The sequence below is a fragment of the Bacillus rossius genome, chromosome 16 (genome assembly GCF_032445375.1).
Source record: "Bacillus rossius redtenbacheri isolate Brsri chromosome 16, Brsri_v3, whole genome shotgun sequence".
Lineage (NCBI taxonomy): Eukaryota > Metazoa > Arthropoda > Insecta > Phasmatodea > Bacillidae > Bacillus > Bacillus rossius.
Window position 1 is genome coordinate 294000 of NC_086343.1, and position 17299 is coordinate 311298.

The 17299-nt window shown below is 38.8% G+C and overlaps 1 protein-coding gene across 15 annotated transcripts in view; it reads right to left on the reverse strand.

Moving 5' to 3' along the window:
* Nucleotides 1-565: 565 nt before the first annotated feature.
* The window catches only part of LOC134540220 (semaphorin-1A-like), a 411248-nt gene continuing 394514 nt past the window's right edge, over nucleotides 566-17299 (reverse strand). For 8 of the 15 annotated variants that reach the window (XM_063382822.1, XM_063382825.1, XM_063382824.1 and 5 more), the window contains 4 exons: nucleotides 14920-14991; nucleotides 10432-10563; nucleotides 7352-7541; nucleotides 566-2574 (listed from right to left, as the gene is read on the reverse strand). In XM_063382822.1, coding sequence (XP_063238892.1) covers nucleotides 2403-2574; nucleotides 7352-7541; nucleotides 10432-10563; nucleotides 14920-14991 — 566 coding nt within the window. In that variant the 3' untranslated portion in view covers nucleotides 566-2402. The remainder of the gene's footprint in view (nucleotides 2575-7351; nucleotides 7542-10431; nucleotides 10564-14919; nucleotides 14992-17299) is intronic. The other 7 variants (XM_063382830.1, XM_063382829.1, XM_063382828.1 and 4 more) reach the window with 2 other exon arrangements.

Below are 17299 nucleotides of genomic sequence, written 5' to 3' on the forward strand. Positions count from 1 at the left end.
CAGTAGATGTAGGAGTTTTTTGTGTGTATAGTTTTTAATAACCCTTGGCATGCAATTATAAAAAAAACATAACGGTAGTTTGTTTTGACGCGAGAGACGCCATGTGGTACGTGCAGAGCATTCGCTTGTACCAGTCCTTCGTCATCTCCGGCCGAGATCAGACGCACCACTCCTCACCGCTTGTATTCACTGATAAGTATTATTCCGTTTCTCCTCGGGGCTGCTTTCGGCCGGCGGGCTGTTTAAATAGTTATTCTTACTACTCTTCGCGAATATTTAATCACCCTTTATGTAATTCTTGTGTGGCCACGTGTGTGGGGACCACACCGCAACATAAACTGATTCATGCCTCGGGCTTTTGAACTATTTAAAGGACAATGTACACAGGAGTGAGTTACTTCTTAATAAGCCTAAACATGTGTCTTAAATGGTGTTCCTTCTCGTGCCCACGTGTATAACATCTAGTGCATGGCGGCATGAGAGCCCACTGTCATATGTTATAGAAATCAACTGAAGCATAAAAGTTGGTTTGAGCATTTCTTCTGAAAAATGTTATCACAAAAAATATCCGAAATAAAATTCTTTACTTTTAATAAAAAATTTGTACATGTTACAAACTTAGAATTATACTGGTATATTTCTGAAAGTACAAGTTGTTCAATGACACAGAAACTTCTCTCAACCGACGACAAACACAGTCGGAACCCTTCAACACAAACAAAATAGTCATACAAAAAAAATTCAAAGTAGGCCAAACATGCATATAGAGCAAAAATAATAATATGAAGTTTTATGATAATCGGTCATGACAAACTACATATATGTACCTAATTAGAAAATATTTTTTGGCAAAGATTATTATGGAAATGTTGCTTCAAAGTGTCACAGTCAATTGGTTTTGCTCTTTGAGGAATAAAATTTATATCTCTCGGAAAATATGTATATACATTTCATTAAGCTTACATCAAGAATTACATGGTATGGTATAATGCATTAGCAGACCAACTTACATAAGGAATTACTCAGTTTGCAAACTGCTGATAATACCACTAACTCTGGACAAACACATTACATGTATATGAGTTTGTAGAATACACTCACTGAACTAAATACAATATTGTATATTAGGTACAGTGTTGATTAGAAAGTTTTGTTAACCAGATTCGTGGTTCTGTAGAGAGCTGCTAATTCCATCACAAATTTTGAGATGAAATTTACGTGCGATTTCATATAACATACTTCTTTGCCGTACTCCTATCGGAGGATTTGCTCACGATACAACCAAAAACAATGCTAAAAGGCACTATGATTCTGCATGCAACATCTGAAGAACAACTTACTCCCACAGAATCATTATAAAGAAATTTTAAATGTAATATTAACAATGCATTACATCTGATTGCTATATACATACAGTCAGTTATGTACAAATAATAATTTCTTCTCTCAGTCTTCTCATACTTATAACATAGCTTTGAAGATGGAGAGGGCTCAACGAGATAAAACCTTAGCACTAATTTGTACAAGCCAGATTGGGAAATAAAAAAAGCATACACGCACAAACAATACTGGAAAATGGGTGGGTGTGACCTGTCAGCAGTCCGTGACATAAGAAATAAAACCAGCAATACGCAGGTGGCGTGCAGCATATACGGTGGCAAAATACAAGGGTACGATTTCACGTAAACAGGGCGTGTGCTACAATATTGTAATTACAAGAAAATATCAAAATATGATCAACACACTTGCAAATATCACAACTTCTAACTGCTATATGACACATATAAGCGATATTTAAGTAACTAAGTTCGTGCTGAGAAATATAATTCCGACTAATAGATATCAAGTAAACATATCTTCCTCTACAACCTAGCTCCACACATCATCTCTTGCCCTTTTAAACTCAACTGCTTCCTAACAGACAACCTATTTGCTCTACTCCACCACGAATACGCTTGTTGCGTTCATTGCGTTCAAAAAACTATTGTTTCTCTTGCAATCACTTGTGTCCCAGTTTTCTCCACTGGAATGTGTTCTTGTTCACCAAACACTGCAGCCATCTTGTATGCAGTTTAGCACATTAACATTTGAATACTATAATAAAAATCCCTGCTTCTCTCAGCTAACAAACTGACAATGCACTGCACTTTATTTCTCTCATTTCTACGAGCACTAAAAGACTGCACTGCGCCGAATCACTTCACTGTAGCATCTATTTTAGAACATTTTTCGTAAGTCTAAATATGTATACATTTGCTTGCTTTCCTAAGACATCCCCATAAAAAGCAGTCGATCGGAATCAAATCATCTCACAGCTTTTTCACTTTCCTCAGGACGTTCTTCAGCAGAGTCTCAGTAAAATGGATGAAACGGGTCTGCGCTAGGAAAGCCGCGGATTTCTGCTAAATGTATGTCTTCTTCACCTTCTGGATGGGCTTGTTCTCGGCCGAAGAGTTGGCGTTCTTGCCGTTGGCGTTTTTTGGCGGCACGTTCAGAACCAGGTTGATGGCCGCCTTGTTGTTGGCACAGGGGGGCAGGTAGGCTGCGTCGACGTTCAGTCCGCCCTCCGTCAACCTGAGGAATAGAGACAGCTGGCTTCATTAGCGTAGCACACCTCTGGCAGCACGCCACAGTGACACTGGCATTGCTCCCGAGCCTGGTACACACGAGCATCTCTCAGGAGGCACATCTTCGCTCGCAGCGAGCCTGCTTCTCACAAGTGAAAAACAGCTTAGCTCAGTTAGCTATAAGATAACATCATTTTTAAGAAACTTTTACCAATTTTCCAAAATATGTTTAAATCAATCCAGCTACAAATCAAGTTCACATTTCCTCAAATATTAATAACTGACTCAACATTTGTAGGGATTTTGATAATGAGATGTGTTGAATAATTCAAGCATTAACTACAGCAATAAAATGTACAAAAACACTGCATACAATTGTTTGCTATAAGACATATCTACGAGTGTATCATCTTGAAAGCACATTACTCGAATAAGTCTATCAAAATATGTGCGACCAATATCTTTGCATTGTGTGAATTACTACTAACATCAAGTCACCCGGGTGTCGGGAACCAAAACAGTTTAAGGCTAGGCTTTATAGGTACTTGAAAATATAAAAGCTATAACACAAGCTACATTAATCCAGTTCCTACAGGAATAGCTGAAGGGGAAGCCACACCTCTCCAAAGACAAACCAGAAACACGGAAGCTGGTGTTATTGGTCTTTAATAACGGTGTGTCAAGATCCAACAAGGATGAGACATCATCCACCGAGATGCACTGGGCTCCACACGCTGTTGCTGTTTCCTGAACGGCAACTTCGGAAGATGGAGAAGGGCCGTGTGATGTTCAGAACTGGACTTCGCGTCCGTGGTCTCGACTTAGTCATTGATGGTTTCGAAAATGTCTCATCTCGACAAGTCGACACGGTCTGGACACTTCCATGCCAAATTTGGCATTGTAGTTTTACAAATTTACTTTCTTTTTTTTTGTCAATCTCACATGCCATGTTAGTATTCTTTCTATTACAAAATAATCAGACTTTAGTAATACTTGAATAACGGTAATAAAAAAGAAATATAACAAACATGGTGAGTGAGACACGGTCCTTTGTGTTTCGAAAACCCATCTAAAGCATCACTTTCGAACAGCAATGAAAAGAGAGTCCTAGTTTAAAATCTGACACTTTCATCTCGACACATTTCGGGTCAGCTTTGTGATATGAACACTTCAGCATTGCACTGATGTGTCTCACTTGAAATGTTCAACAAATTTTTGAAATATTAATAATGATCCAGCAACAAACATAACGTGTGTATGTGGACACATCACACAGCCCTACAATCCGGCAGTGACTTGCCACACTGCCCACTCGTGACAATCTCAGGAGGAGCAGTCTGGGTTCGAACCAGATCATCTCCGTCGGGGGCAGAGCACAAGGCCCCACAGACAGGTTACTTTCTACGAGCAAACTGAACTGCTTAGAAGATAGCTAGGGTTGGTGAAGGCTACCCATGCTTGAAATGCATGGCATCTAGAGACTCAAGTGGAACATAGTTTGGGCTAATACAATGCTTACATAAGTGTCCTGCTGTTGGAAACTGCAAATTAGAATCCTAGGAACCTAAAAATACCACCCATCTGTGTAAGTATATATCCATAAAGTACACATTACATGGAAAAGTCTGTTAAATCATGCTGTATGGAAACAAAAGCAAACTGAGCTCAAACAGTTTCTAACTACTTTCAATTTATTTTAAATTTTCTTGAGGCTCAATCTCATACGCCATGTTGATTTTTTTAGTTATTTCATCATTACTTTTATTTAACGGCTATTTCTAACACTTTGACTCGATACCTTCCTTGCATTTGTTCTGACAATAATATTTACTTAGTGTAATATCCTGGGTGTATAAAGGATGCAGGTCTTCGTAATTATCACTACTTGCACAACTTTTTACACCCAGGTGAATATCCGTTGGAAATATTTGTGGCAGGAGAAAAAATTTAAGGGAGGTATAAGAGTTAAAATTTTATAAATAGCCCTTAAATATAAGTACATAATGACAAAACATCAACATGGCATGTCAGATCTGATATCCTCCTCAATAAGTGCTTGTGAATCAATTTAGATAATTTAGTTGCTAATCTTTGAATACTACTGTTTGAATACACTTTTTTTTTTAAAAACTATGTATGTATTCACATATTTATTAAAGTGTTTTAATTTTTACCCTTAACTTTATTTGCAGTTTTTAGTTAATAAATATAATATAAATTTGATTTAATGCTGCCAATTAGTACCTAACATCAATGATATTTTTTTTACTTCCATAAAAACTAACAAAATAGAATTTTTTTTAGGATTGAATAATTGTTTTCAGTCAACTTTTATTGAAAATATTTGCTATTGGATGGCAAAAATTAAGATTTTCAGTGTGAAATAAATAATATATAGAACTTGCATAATTATAACTACAGAATATCTTATTTTAAACTGTTATTTATTTTATTTTTATATTTTTTTTTCAAGATTCATTATTGCTGTACCTTTCCCAGCATAAATTTAAAAACGAAGTTAATTGTTGCCATGTTGTTTTCAAAGACATTAGTGCAGTGCAAATTCTTAGGGAGCTTAACCAAAAGAATTAAGTCTACTTACAAGGACAAATAACTGAACATAACATGTACAGCACAATTACATTTTACCTAAGTAAACAAGTAATTGAAGGAAAAAAACCTGGACACTAAAACAGATATTACATAAACAAATATTTCATATTACGTACCTCTTCTACGTCATTTGTTAATAAAAGCCAATTTTCTTTGTTCAGGATTTTTTTTTATTTTAGTTTTGGCGCCATCAAGCTCAGAGAATGCCAACCCAAATTATGTAGAATACTTTTCCTGTAGTATATTTGTGTTTGTTTACTTGGCTGCCTGATTATGTTATGATATTCCGACACATGAACTTCTAATAACTTAACCGTGTATTTTAATTTTTTTTTGTATGCACATATTTGCCATTTGAGTTCTGTGTGATTCCTTGCTATACCTATGACAAAGGTGTTGTCAGATTTACATACAACACGATTACCTACAAATCTCAACATTATTTCCAAGATTAAGCTATGTGGTACAAAATGTGAGCATACAGCTGATAGTGTTTCTATTTAGGTGCTATACTTTTGTACTGCATTTTTAAAAGTATCACTTAGTTTAGCATCTCTTGAGTAATCTATACGGAATACTGAAATTGTGATTATATTGCTGTATGTTGCAACTTACGTTGTTCAGTAAAATACACGTTTGTTGCCTGCATTAGTAGGTATTCTTGACCATGATTTAAAACCTGTTTTCTTGTAACTTTTAAAAAGTGCTTCACTTATCAATGTTGGGTGTTTATATACAAACTAGCTGCCCGACCCGGCTTCGCGCAGCTATACTAATAGAAAAAAATCAAGCCACATCTCCCATTTACAGTAATGGTAAATAAAAAAAAATTCAGTGAAAATTTATTACAATGCTGTATAATGTACCGGAGAGAAAATGAATAGCACCGATGGTTTCCCGACTCGTGCACGCAACATAAAACTGATGTACCCGTACTTCGCTACGGCAGTCTACAGGCAGATCATTCTTGCGCCGCTCATTATACATGCCCCTCCTTGTGGGTATGCCACTGCCGCGCGATGCCCGTTGCCATGGAGACGCAGAAGGCGTGAACAATGCAAAATCCTGTTCTCATGCAGACAAAGTACCCACTGTTGCCTGGTTTTAACCACCCATGGGATCTAATTTTCGGAAAATGTCATCCTGCGTAACATAAGGAACACTACTGCGAAGTTTCAAGTCTGTAAAATATATATACTTGAAAAAAAAAAGGGCAATAAAAAAACCAATTAAACACAGAGAGAGGAAAAAAAAAATAGTTTAGGTTTGTGATTTAAAGTGATAAAAAGTATTTAAATACTAATTGAACTCTTATGGGGGTACTGATTGCTTCGTTGTTAATATCACACGGATGTTTTTTACTTGTATGGGAAAATTAAGAATGATAAGGCATCTAATGCGTGGCAACAATGTTAATAGGCAATAGGAAATAAACTTCTAGCGCCTGCGGCATTGTCAACACACACTTTGTACGTGTACTGCATGCTGTATCTAACCCCCTCCAACGCATTTGATTCTAAATTGGACTTTTAGTAAGGATCCCTAATGTTATTGATAATATAATATAAGCCTTCTTCGATAAATGTACTATCCAACACTGAAAGAATTTTTCAAATCGGACCAGTGGTTCCTGAGATTAGCGCGTTCAAACAAACAAACAAACAAACAAACTCTTCAGCTTTATAATATTAGTATAGATTTATCTTATTCCTGTTATTGTTTGAATTCATAAAGTTCATCTGAAGTTGAATTTGCCATTACAGAAACAACAATCAAAAGTAAGAAATCTTCACTTTGTTGTTTGTACTTTACACAAAGGTACAACTGCTGTTTAAAGCAAAACTGTCTGTAATGTTGTTCACTCTTCTGTAGTGCAATGTTTATTTAATTTAATACCGACTTTTTCCTCATTATCCAAATTATTTTATTGACCCCCAAGGATATATATATTTTTTTTGCAGTTAGAGAATTTCATAGTGATACAAAAAATTATTCTGCTAACAATGGAATCCAGATTTAAATTTACAACTTTTCTTCCTTGACACGCTGCAATGAGCCTTAATTTTGGATACGTTATCCGCACGCACAGCAACTCATGAACAGATACGAGACAGAAGGGGGTCTAGTGCTCTAGCTGTGTTGGTTGCCCTGACCTCGCCGCAGACGCTCACCTGTTGAGCTGGTGGTGCTGGTCGTTGAAGGCCATCTGGTTGTACTGGTCACCACGGCAACGCCGCGAGAACAGGAAGCCCGACACGAAGCCGACGGCGAGCGCGGCGAGGCAGGAGGTGGCGACTGCAATGCTCAGGGTCTCGGCAGTGTAGATGGGCAGCTTCTGCTGCGACGAGGGCAGCTTGGGGCCTGCAACAGCGCGGGCACGCTCTGCCAACCACTCGAACCTCTCCCCGCAGAGCTCAGACGCGCTGCCCACACACACACACACCCCACAACAAACTATCTCTAGGAGGAAGGGGGGGGGGGGGGGGGGGGAACTGTGAATATCTCTTCGAGGGCAGGGCGGGGGTGGTCTGCATCACGAAGTGCGGGTGTGAATGCCTCTACACCCGAGGCTGAGTCTCGGCGGTAAGACGTCACCTCGATCCAGAAAATATTCATGCTACATAATGATATTCCTATTCAGATAAATAATTACGTACAATCCATTGAAACATTTGACATAAGTAATAATTATAAAAAGCTACACATGCTTATACGTACAAGTTTCTCCAAATGAGAAAAAGTGGACATGAATATTTTGTGGAAAAAAAATCCAATATAGCGAGACTTAGGAGAGTGGGTTTGATCCCCCCACTATCTATAACTGCACTAAAGTTGCCTCTTATTGGTTGCAGTTAAAGTGTTTGTTATTGTGTTAAGTGCTCCGACACAGAAACACAACAGGCCGAGTGTCTTTTCTGCATTAAAAACAATGTCGTTCTGTATCTTTTGTTGTTCATTTCGTAATTGCTGTCTCTCGCTACGTGGCCAGGAACTTTCCTTGAGAACTCACAGGGGAATAACTTTCCTAACCTCACCCACGGGACAGCCAAGGAGACGACAACCTGCTATAACCTGAATGTAAAACATTGGTTCTATGATTTAAAAAAAAATGAGACTGCCAAGTACCACCATTCTCATTTCATGCCAATTAAAGTTACATTAGAACATTTTTTGATGTTTGAGAATCTACGAGTTATGCCATTTACCAGCTAACTTTATTTCCTACGGGGGCCACCCTCCAATTGACAGAGTAACAAACTTTCAACCCTAAAAAACTTGCTCTGATACACTCTATAGTAAACTGTGGCGAGATGCTCTATTACTCACAGTGTATGTGCCCTTGCTGTCTTTCTCTTTTCTTTGGTCTGAAAGCAAAACTCTGCGAGTCTGTTGTGCCCGATTTGACTTTTGAATTAAAAAATAGCATGTTTCATTCAATTTAATCATACTGTTACATATTATGTGAAATGAAAGAAGACCAATTTTATTTGGCAGCCAAATAAACACAACTTAACACTTTATTGGAAACATCTATCTTATCTTGCAGCAAACTTAATTGTTCATTAAATGTGACCTATAAGAGGCAACTTTAGTGCAGTTATGGCAAGTGGGAGCTCAAACCCACTCCCCCAAGTCACGGTATATTATTTTTCCCACAAAATATTCATGTCCACTTCTCTCAGTTGGGCATCCCATAAGTATGCTCCCTTGGAAAAAAAAAAAACCACAGTGCTCCCACTCTCGTTGAGAAACAACATGAAATAAAACACAGTGGGTTACGTTCCGAATGACTTGAGGAACCGATAAATGAAAAGCAGGCCGGGGTGACGGGCGGAATGTGCATTGAAACAAGTCAAGTACAAACAGGAATTACCACCAAGAGATTTACTTAAATTGCAATAAGACTACAGTGCGAAGAGACCCAGAGTGAAAACTGCATGCAGGCATGCCAACATACCAAATGAAAAATATCACTACAGTAAAATACATGCACAGCAAATTTTGACAAGTGCTTCTTTTATTTTAATGTGAACATAATCCATCAAAATAAAATAATAATAAAAATTATTAATTTTTTTTAATTATAAAATAATATTAACATGTAGCTATTTCCATAATACTCATTCCACAGTAAAAATTTGAAACATGTGAAATTTAGATACTGCCTATCAATTTAAGTTTTTTTTTCAGATTCCAGTACTATGCAACAGTGTTTCGATCAGCAACAGACCTCTTTAACTCACAAGTGCAAATCAGGTGAACGAGAAACTGGAAATTTAAAACTGTAGAACAATCTAACACAGCTAATTTTCCCTGAAAACTTCGCTAACAGTTGTTTCCACAAGAGTTGGATCACTAAATATTTAGAATGAGTTTACAGTTACCCTAGTCAGGGGTTGACTAAACCAAGGATAAAGATAGCAGGCTTTCGCGGCCATTGTCTGAAGTAACTTGGGATCTGGGTTCTAGCCGCGCCCACGGCGAATATATCACCGACGTTTCGGTCGATACCGCAGCAGATGATGATGGTGACTGCTATGTCGACCGAAACGTCGGTGGTACATTCGCCTTGGACGCGGCTACAACCCAGAAGCCAAGCAACTTCAGTCTGAACCAAGGATGTTGAAGTGACCGCCCGTCCACTGCCGTAAGGAATGTAAGCACTGCCCATGCTATTTTGCTTGGTTCATGTGATACGAATATTCACACTTCAAACTAACTGGAACAAACACTTGCACTGTCCACTCACAAGGGTGGTGGTGAAGTTGCGAAAATCAAGTTCCTGATGGCAACCGAGGTCCACCACCACTCCTGAACTGAAGGAGGCCGAATGCCCGCAGGCGAAGGAAGAAATCAGCTTTGGAACAGACCGTGTCAGGACCCTGTACACTGAGCAGCGACTGTGTGTGGTGCCACATGGGCACCAGATTCTCATTTCCTTTAAGAATAAGCTTGTCGAGTCCTCTGGTTCGACCGCACCTTCGCCTCAAGCCCAACTTTAGAACCCCCCCCCACCCCCCCAATAAAAAATCTACATTGCTCAAGACCTCTGGTTTATCATTTTATCAGCCCAAACCACGAGCTGCCGTTAAATAAAGAGATTTAAGTCCATTTATTTGGAATACACCTTAACCTGCACAGTTTTGGGATTGAAACACAGAGCAAGTCTCCCGGGAAGCAGCACAGGAGCAGGCGAGGAATGGCTCCTCAGGGGGCCGGCTGAAACAACACCGTGTCGACCCAGTCTTACCTGGTTGGTTGATCTCGGCCAGAGAGTTGGGTATCTTGTTGCTTTCGTCCAGCTCGATGACTATCTGATTGTTGAATATCTCAGAGTCATACTCGCCGGCCGGGCGGTGGGGAGATGCGGGCCCCGGACCGCCTGGGGGGACGGGAGACGCAGGTTAGAGCGAGACAGGAGGGCGAGACGACCGCGCCAGCCCAGCGGTATTCAGTCTCGCGGGACTGCTTCCCCCCTCCCCCCCCAACCTCCAAGTGCATCGTGGCTCTACTACTGCTACTGCTACTGCTACTTCATGCCCGTTTGTAACGATATCACTTCTGACGTAATTATCAAATTTTTTATGATGCGTGGAAAAGAAAAAGAGCACATCTTAACTAATAAAAATTATATTTAGGAATGATATATATATTTAACAATTTTTAATGTGTTACAAAGTAACATGTGCGTTATGACATTAGGTTTGATTAATATGTCATAGAATCAAGGAGTTTTGAGTATTAGTAAAAGGTAAAATTTACAAAAAAAAAAAAACACTCCATGGAGGATTATGAATAACCATTTGAGGCCATCATAAGAGATAAATGTCGCCATTTTCCTCTGAAGTGTATTATTCAGGCTCCAACACTAACCTTGGAGGTGCATCAAGTCCACTAATGCCGCGAGCCCACGGACTGAATACCACTGCACTGGCCCACAATCACAAACAACAAGCAACAAACAACAGTTGTCACACCCCTGACCCCGGGGAACACAGGAGACACAGCTTCTTCCGTGCTCCGGTTCACGAGACGCACACAAGCTTCGTGAACCACCAGCTACAGACTCCACACAACACACGCCAGCATGGAGTTGTATGTTTGACACTACTACGCTGGTGTCCTAAACTTTTAAGATGAGTGCTTTAGCTTTTAAATTGAATTTTTGATTTAAAAAAATTAGCCCACAAATTGTTAATATTTCAACTTTACTGCGAGTTGGATAATAAAAAGAACCGTTCCTAAATTTTTTTTTACATTCACAAAGTGCCTATTTGACTTAGGAGTTAAAGTGCCGGGTTGGTAAATCAAAGACTCAGGGTTTGATTCTCTTTTTTTTTTTTACTCCTGAAAAATTTACTCCCCACGTATAAGACTAAGAGTTATATTGCCCATTCACATCCATACTGTTGAAAGCAATGCTAATCACTTCTCTGGTCATGATGCAAGTCTGTGTGATTTTGAAATGTGATGAAAGCAGATGGAAATATTCCTAAAGAGATAAGTTGACAGCACACCACTGTTTATTTCTCCTTAGAGCCCTGAGCCAGCCACAGAAGCGGCCAGGCTTGAGGCTACGGTAACAAACACAGGTGGCAAACATTCCTAGTGCCATCAAACACCATTTCTTCTTCAGGAAGCTCATAGCTTCACGATCAAATTGGTGAACTCTGGCAAAAACCAGAAACTTAACACAAGGCTGGATGATTTTCTGTCAACTCCACACATTCTGACTTCGACAATGGGTCACAAACTGCTCACACAACGATCACCGGAGACTCAAGCAATGAGGGATATGTCGGTTCTGCTGAACTAATTCCGTTTGTGCTGTTGTGAGTCTTGTAAGTTTAAAATGGCAGCCTTGTTAACAGAAGTAAACCAGGTAGCAATTTTGCCATGTAACAACGTTCACACACACTTGAAAACTGTTTTAGATTTACTTTTTTATAATGACCAGCAATGTATATTCTTTGAGTCTTAAGATCGCACCAAAACTGAGGCAGAATAGAAAAGTTCTTTAAAACTGACTCAAAGCCTGTAAGAGCAACAAAATAATACAGCTTGATGCATGGAGCCAATAGAATGCAGATGTCAGAATGGTGGAAACACAACTTGTACCTTCTTTGCGCTGCATGGAATGAATACAAACAAGCAATGATGGATGAAAGATGTGTTCATCCTTCAGACGTGACAACACATGTCAAACGAACAACACCTACACAATATGGCTCCGGGGGCAGAATGGTAAAAGTAAATAATTGAAATAATAATGAATGCGAGTGCAGTGTAGTTTGCTTTGCGATGCACTGCTCAGATGCAGTTGTTGCATTGAATCCTGTTTCTGGTGGAATCCCAGAGCCCTTGCACTGAGCTGCAGAGAGCTGACGCTCAGCCGTGACTCACGTGTTCTGACCACTGGATGTGTTTGTTGCCCGAGACTTATGGAGCTAATAAACTACAAGTTCTCCTCCACCCGTGAATAAATAGATATCAGTACCCTGGAATGAGACCACTATCCCTGGAATGAGTTCAGTATCCCTGGAATGAGTCCAGCATCTCTGGAATGAGTCCAGTTTCCCTGGAATGATACCACTATCCATGTAATGAGACCAGCATCCCTGGAATGAGTTCAGAATCCCTATTGAAGTGATCACTTCAATGCTGTCTCGAAACAATCAAATGTTAATTTATAAAAACTCTTGGTTTTTAAATGTAGGGCCTAAAATAAAATTTAAAAAGAAATTAGCCTTTAAAATGTCAATGAAATTTAACCAACAAAATATTTTTGAAACACACAACCGAATCAACCAAAAAAAAAAATTAACAATGTTAAAATAAAATCTTCAACTTTGCTTTCTAATTTAAGCCAAATGAGTTATATGTATTCTCAAATTAGGGCCAAATGTCTTATTTTCAGTTAAAGCAATATGGCAACACCAAACAGAATTATAGAATACATATTATTCCAAATATGCTTGCATTATATATATGTTGAACCACAGTAATGTAGATACTGTGTTGACATGACAAGTTAAAAAATTAATTTTGAACACTAAAACTGGAAAATGATGCTTATGTTTCAACACTATTGCTTTCAATAAAAAACAATATTCTTACTTATGAGTAAGTTAGTAACATTTTACAAATAAACAATCACAAGAAATAAGAACAAATACTCAACTCAGAAACCTTCCCTTACTAAAACCACAGTGCTTGAACTATGTACAGAAATTCAGTTCCGAACCCACCACCAAAGCACAAAGCACACCATTTAACAAAAGTGATCAAATACATGTTAGTATGTACAACACAAATAGTATCCAGTAAACAAAAAGAGTAGCCAAACGTTAAAAAGAATTAAGGTAGAATTTCGCAACTACTTTCCTCTAGTTGCCTGTAATAAACTTTAAAATAAAGAATTCTGAGCGGTTAGAAAATTAAATTCAACAAGCAATGAACAGTTTTTCGCCAACAAAATATTAACTTTACATAATTACCACTTAGGACTCTCCAGTGTAAATCTACTTTGCTTTGAAAATAATTATGATATTAGAATATGACAGATACAGTATTGAACGTATATGTACCTGTCCACAGCAGTTGAAAAATGTTACAAGGATTCTACATAGTTAATCGTTAATTTTGTGATTCATTTGTACTAGCATACACAATATAATTCCAAACTAATATGACAAACTTTGATATTTAACCCAAAAAAATGTCACGAAAGTTATTCACACCAATTAGTCTGAGCAAGTACAATCTTTGTATCATTTATTATTTCTTCCAAAAATGCCAGCAAATTTTATCTTTCTTTGCACATACCATATTAAAAGGAAAATAATTCAAACATTCCTACAAATATTTCTCTGTGAAATTCTAATTTGTTTTGTAGGACTATTAAAAAAATATTATTTCAATGTTTTGTAAAAATAAAAATTTAAGTTTGTACTATTAATTTATTTAACTGCATTAAATTAAAATGTATGGTTGAGAAAATAAAAAACAGCTTCCCAAACAATCCCACTAACTTACACCTGCTGTTACCACCAGCTAGTTCGTGGCACTGATACTGGGTAGCACGCTGCCATGTATCTGGAGAAACCAGCATTTCCAGGAGCACGCTTAGGAACTTTTATACTCCATGTTCCTGACATGCATTTGCGTGATACAGAGGGCAGATTCTGAACTCTGTTTAATCAGACGGCTGTTGAGTTCTGCCAGACAGTTAGGTGCGTATGTATGCAGTCTCTCAAAGAAGAACAGTGCATAGTTGCCTCCATCTGATGGACATCGTTGCATACTTGAGTCTGAACGTAAACACTCCCAACTCTTACGGCCCACACACCCCCCACCAGCCCCCTGAGCGGCAGCGCATGCAGACGGCGGACAGGGGCAAAGTCACCGCCACCAGAGCGAGCCGAGGACGGAAACAGCTAGTTGCTTCGGGGACGGGAGAGGAACTGGACGGATCATGCGCTACGGCGTTCCTCCAAGTCATCCTTTAGCGTCCCCAACCGTCGTGTTACTGTTTCACCAGCGGGGGAGCAGCCCGGCGGTCTGATTCGCGTCACCGTCTGCACGAGCGTTGCATGTTTAGTGCGGACGACCGGGGTCGAGGTGGGATCCGAACCACTCGGCTGGCCTCGGAGCCCGGCCCCGGGGCATCGTTACGGGGGAGGGGGACCGCCACCGGCGAGCAAGCGGGTTAAGTCTGCTGACGTGCGCGGGAACTGACCGGCTGTGTCTGGCGCGCGGCCGTCCGTGCCCGGGCTCGCGCAGGCGCACGGGGGGCAAGTGACCGCAGCCTCTGGCCACACAGCAACCACACGTCGTCACACCACTGTCCTCGCCGCCACTAGCGGCACCAGCGGTATTCAATCCCCCCCTCGGCAGCCCCCACGCGTCCGTCACAGCTCGCTAGTTGCAATGTTTTTATCAAGTTTTGAAATATTACGACAAAATTATTGTTTTTTCTGCTGCTGTTCTGCCATTATACGATTCACTGTTTAAAGTAAGGTTTCTGCAGTATTCCCAATTTTTTTTTTTTTAATTTACCAATCATTATTAATACATACAAATTCCACCACAAGATGCTTAAGCATTGTAGAATTTATAAACCCCTTCACACCATATTACTTATCATATCCAGCCAACAAAGTACTGGTTATTTATGTAAGTCATTTTATCTCTGTCACTAAAAAGTGGATTACTACTTTCCTATGCTTCCTCCACTAACAGAGTACACACTGCATTAGTACTACTGAAGTTAAAATGCGTTCAAACCATGAACATCATCATTCTGTTCAAGGACTTTGTCGGTCGTGGTACCCTGCAGGTGTGATCAAACAAGTGGATTTGGGGGGGCACGCCGACCAGAACGATTGAATACCTCTGGTTCACACTAGTTCTTGTACAATGTGAACAGTCCACTCGGCTCGTGAGAACACCGACACACTGTTGTTGGAACACACAGTCGCGCTCTCAAAGTCTGCGCACTTGCTGTGTGCAAACAACACGCTGTGGAAGCATGGTCCACGCACGGTAACGCAGTACATACCATACTAAACATAACATCACATACATTACCTTGAAAGTAACATTTTGCAATAGCTTATACCTCAAAGTGTAACTAACATAGAGCATATTTCAATTTTAAATAAAGTAAAAGATGGTAGCAGGATGCAGTTCAAAATCTTTTAAGTTACCAAGCATCACATACCTGAGATCGGATTACTTTTTTACTGATGTGAGAATGGCTGAGAGTAGTTCTGTGTTCAGAAATTAATACTCAGCAACATAATGTAAATAAACTTTCACACTAATTAAAATTAGGCCTTGCTGTAGTAAATAACAACTGGTGGCGAAAGATAGTACATTATCCCCATACCCCTTACTAAATTTGGTGCAAAGCATCAAAATGCCTTGACATTAGCACGAAGTTATCAATAATTTGTAAATACAGACTACTGTGTTTATGCTATAAAAATATTTTTACTTGGTTCAATTTTAATTTCAATAATAATAATAATAATAATAATAATAATAATAATAATTATAAGTTTAACTTCGTTGTGCTGTACTGCTGATGTAAAGAATGTGGGTGAGAGGGGAGAACGCAGTGCTTGTTTCTTTACTCTCTTTTTCAGATACTAATTACAGAACAAAAACTGACGCTGCGTGTAACGCAGTTTCAGCAAAACTTCTCTTTGCTGCAACAAGATGCGGTTGTAGCGATGCTCCATGACATAAGGTGTTAATTTTATTGAACATTCACTTGTAGAAAGTCTGGCTCTTGTGTACAACACCATTAAATAAATAAAATGAAAAAAAGTACTATAAGCAATAAGCTTAAGGAAATTAAAATAATCTCATTAATAACACTTTACTTAAGGAGCCAGCAATATTGCAAAGTATTATGACAGATACACAGACACGGATTGCTTTACCTTCTCAGCACACTTACTACTTTTTATTATTTAGCAACATTGTAACAGTAGTATTAACTTAAATAATTCAATTATTTTATAATATTTTATGCTAAAGCTATTTATAGGCAATTGCACTGTTCCTACTAGACCAGCTATGGTCTCTATACTATAAAACTCTAATGCTCTAGTCTAAAGTACCATGGTCCATGATCAATTCAGATTCTTTTCTCGCAGCACACTGCTACGTACATACTGTGCTCGGTTTATCTCTATTTTTGAATGAAATTGTCAATACAATCCAGGGAAAGTGAATGGTTTTGAGAAAACATAATTCAAACGATAGTTATTTACCCGACATCATTATTAGTTCCTTTCATTAGGCGAATCGATCCAATTTCTTTTAAAATTCTATCTGACTTCACCAGGAAATTTTCCATTTGTTTTATTTGAAGCTTCGATTTTGAAGCAAAGCTTCGCGTCTGATGTGAAGCTTCACAGTTATTGAGAAGTTTTAAAACACTGGAAGCCTAAGACATGCTCGTGAAAATATTTGAGTTTTTTTTTGTGGTGTATACGTTTGGCTTGAATGAAGTTGGTTACTTAAAAAAAATCCACAGACCTTGCTCCATTTTCTTTTATGAATGCTCAATATTAATATTATGCATGGTTATTTCATAATTTTAATTA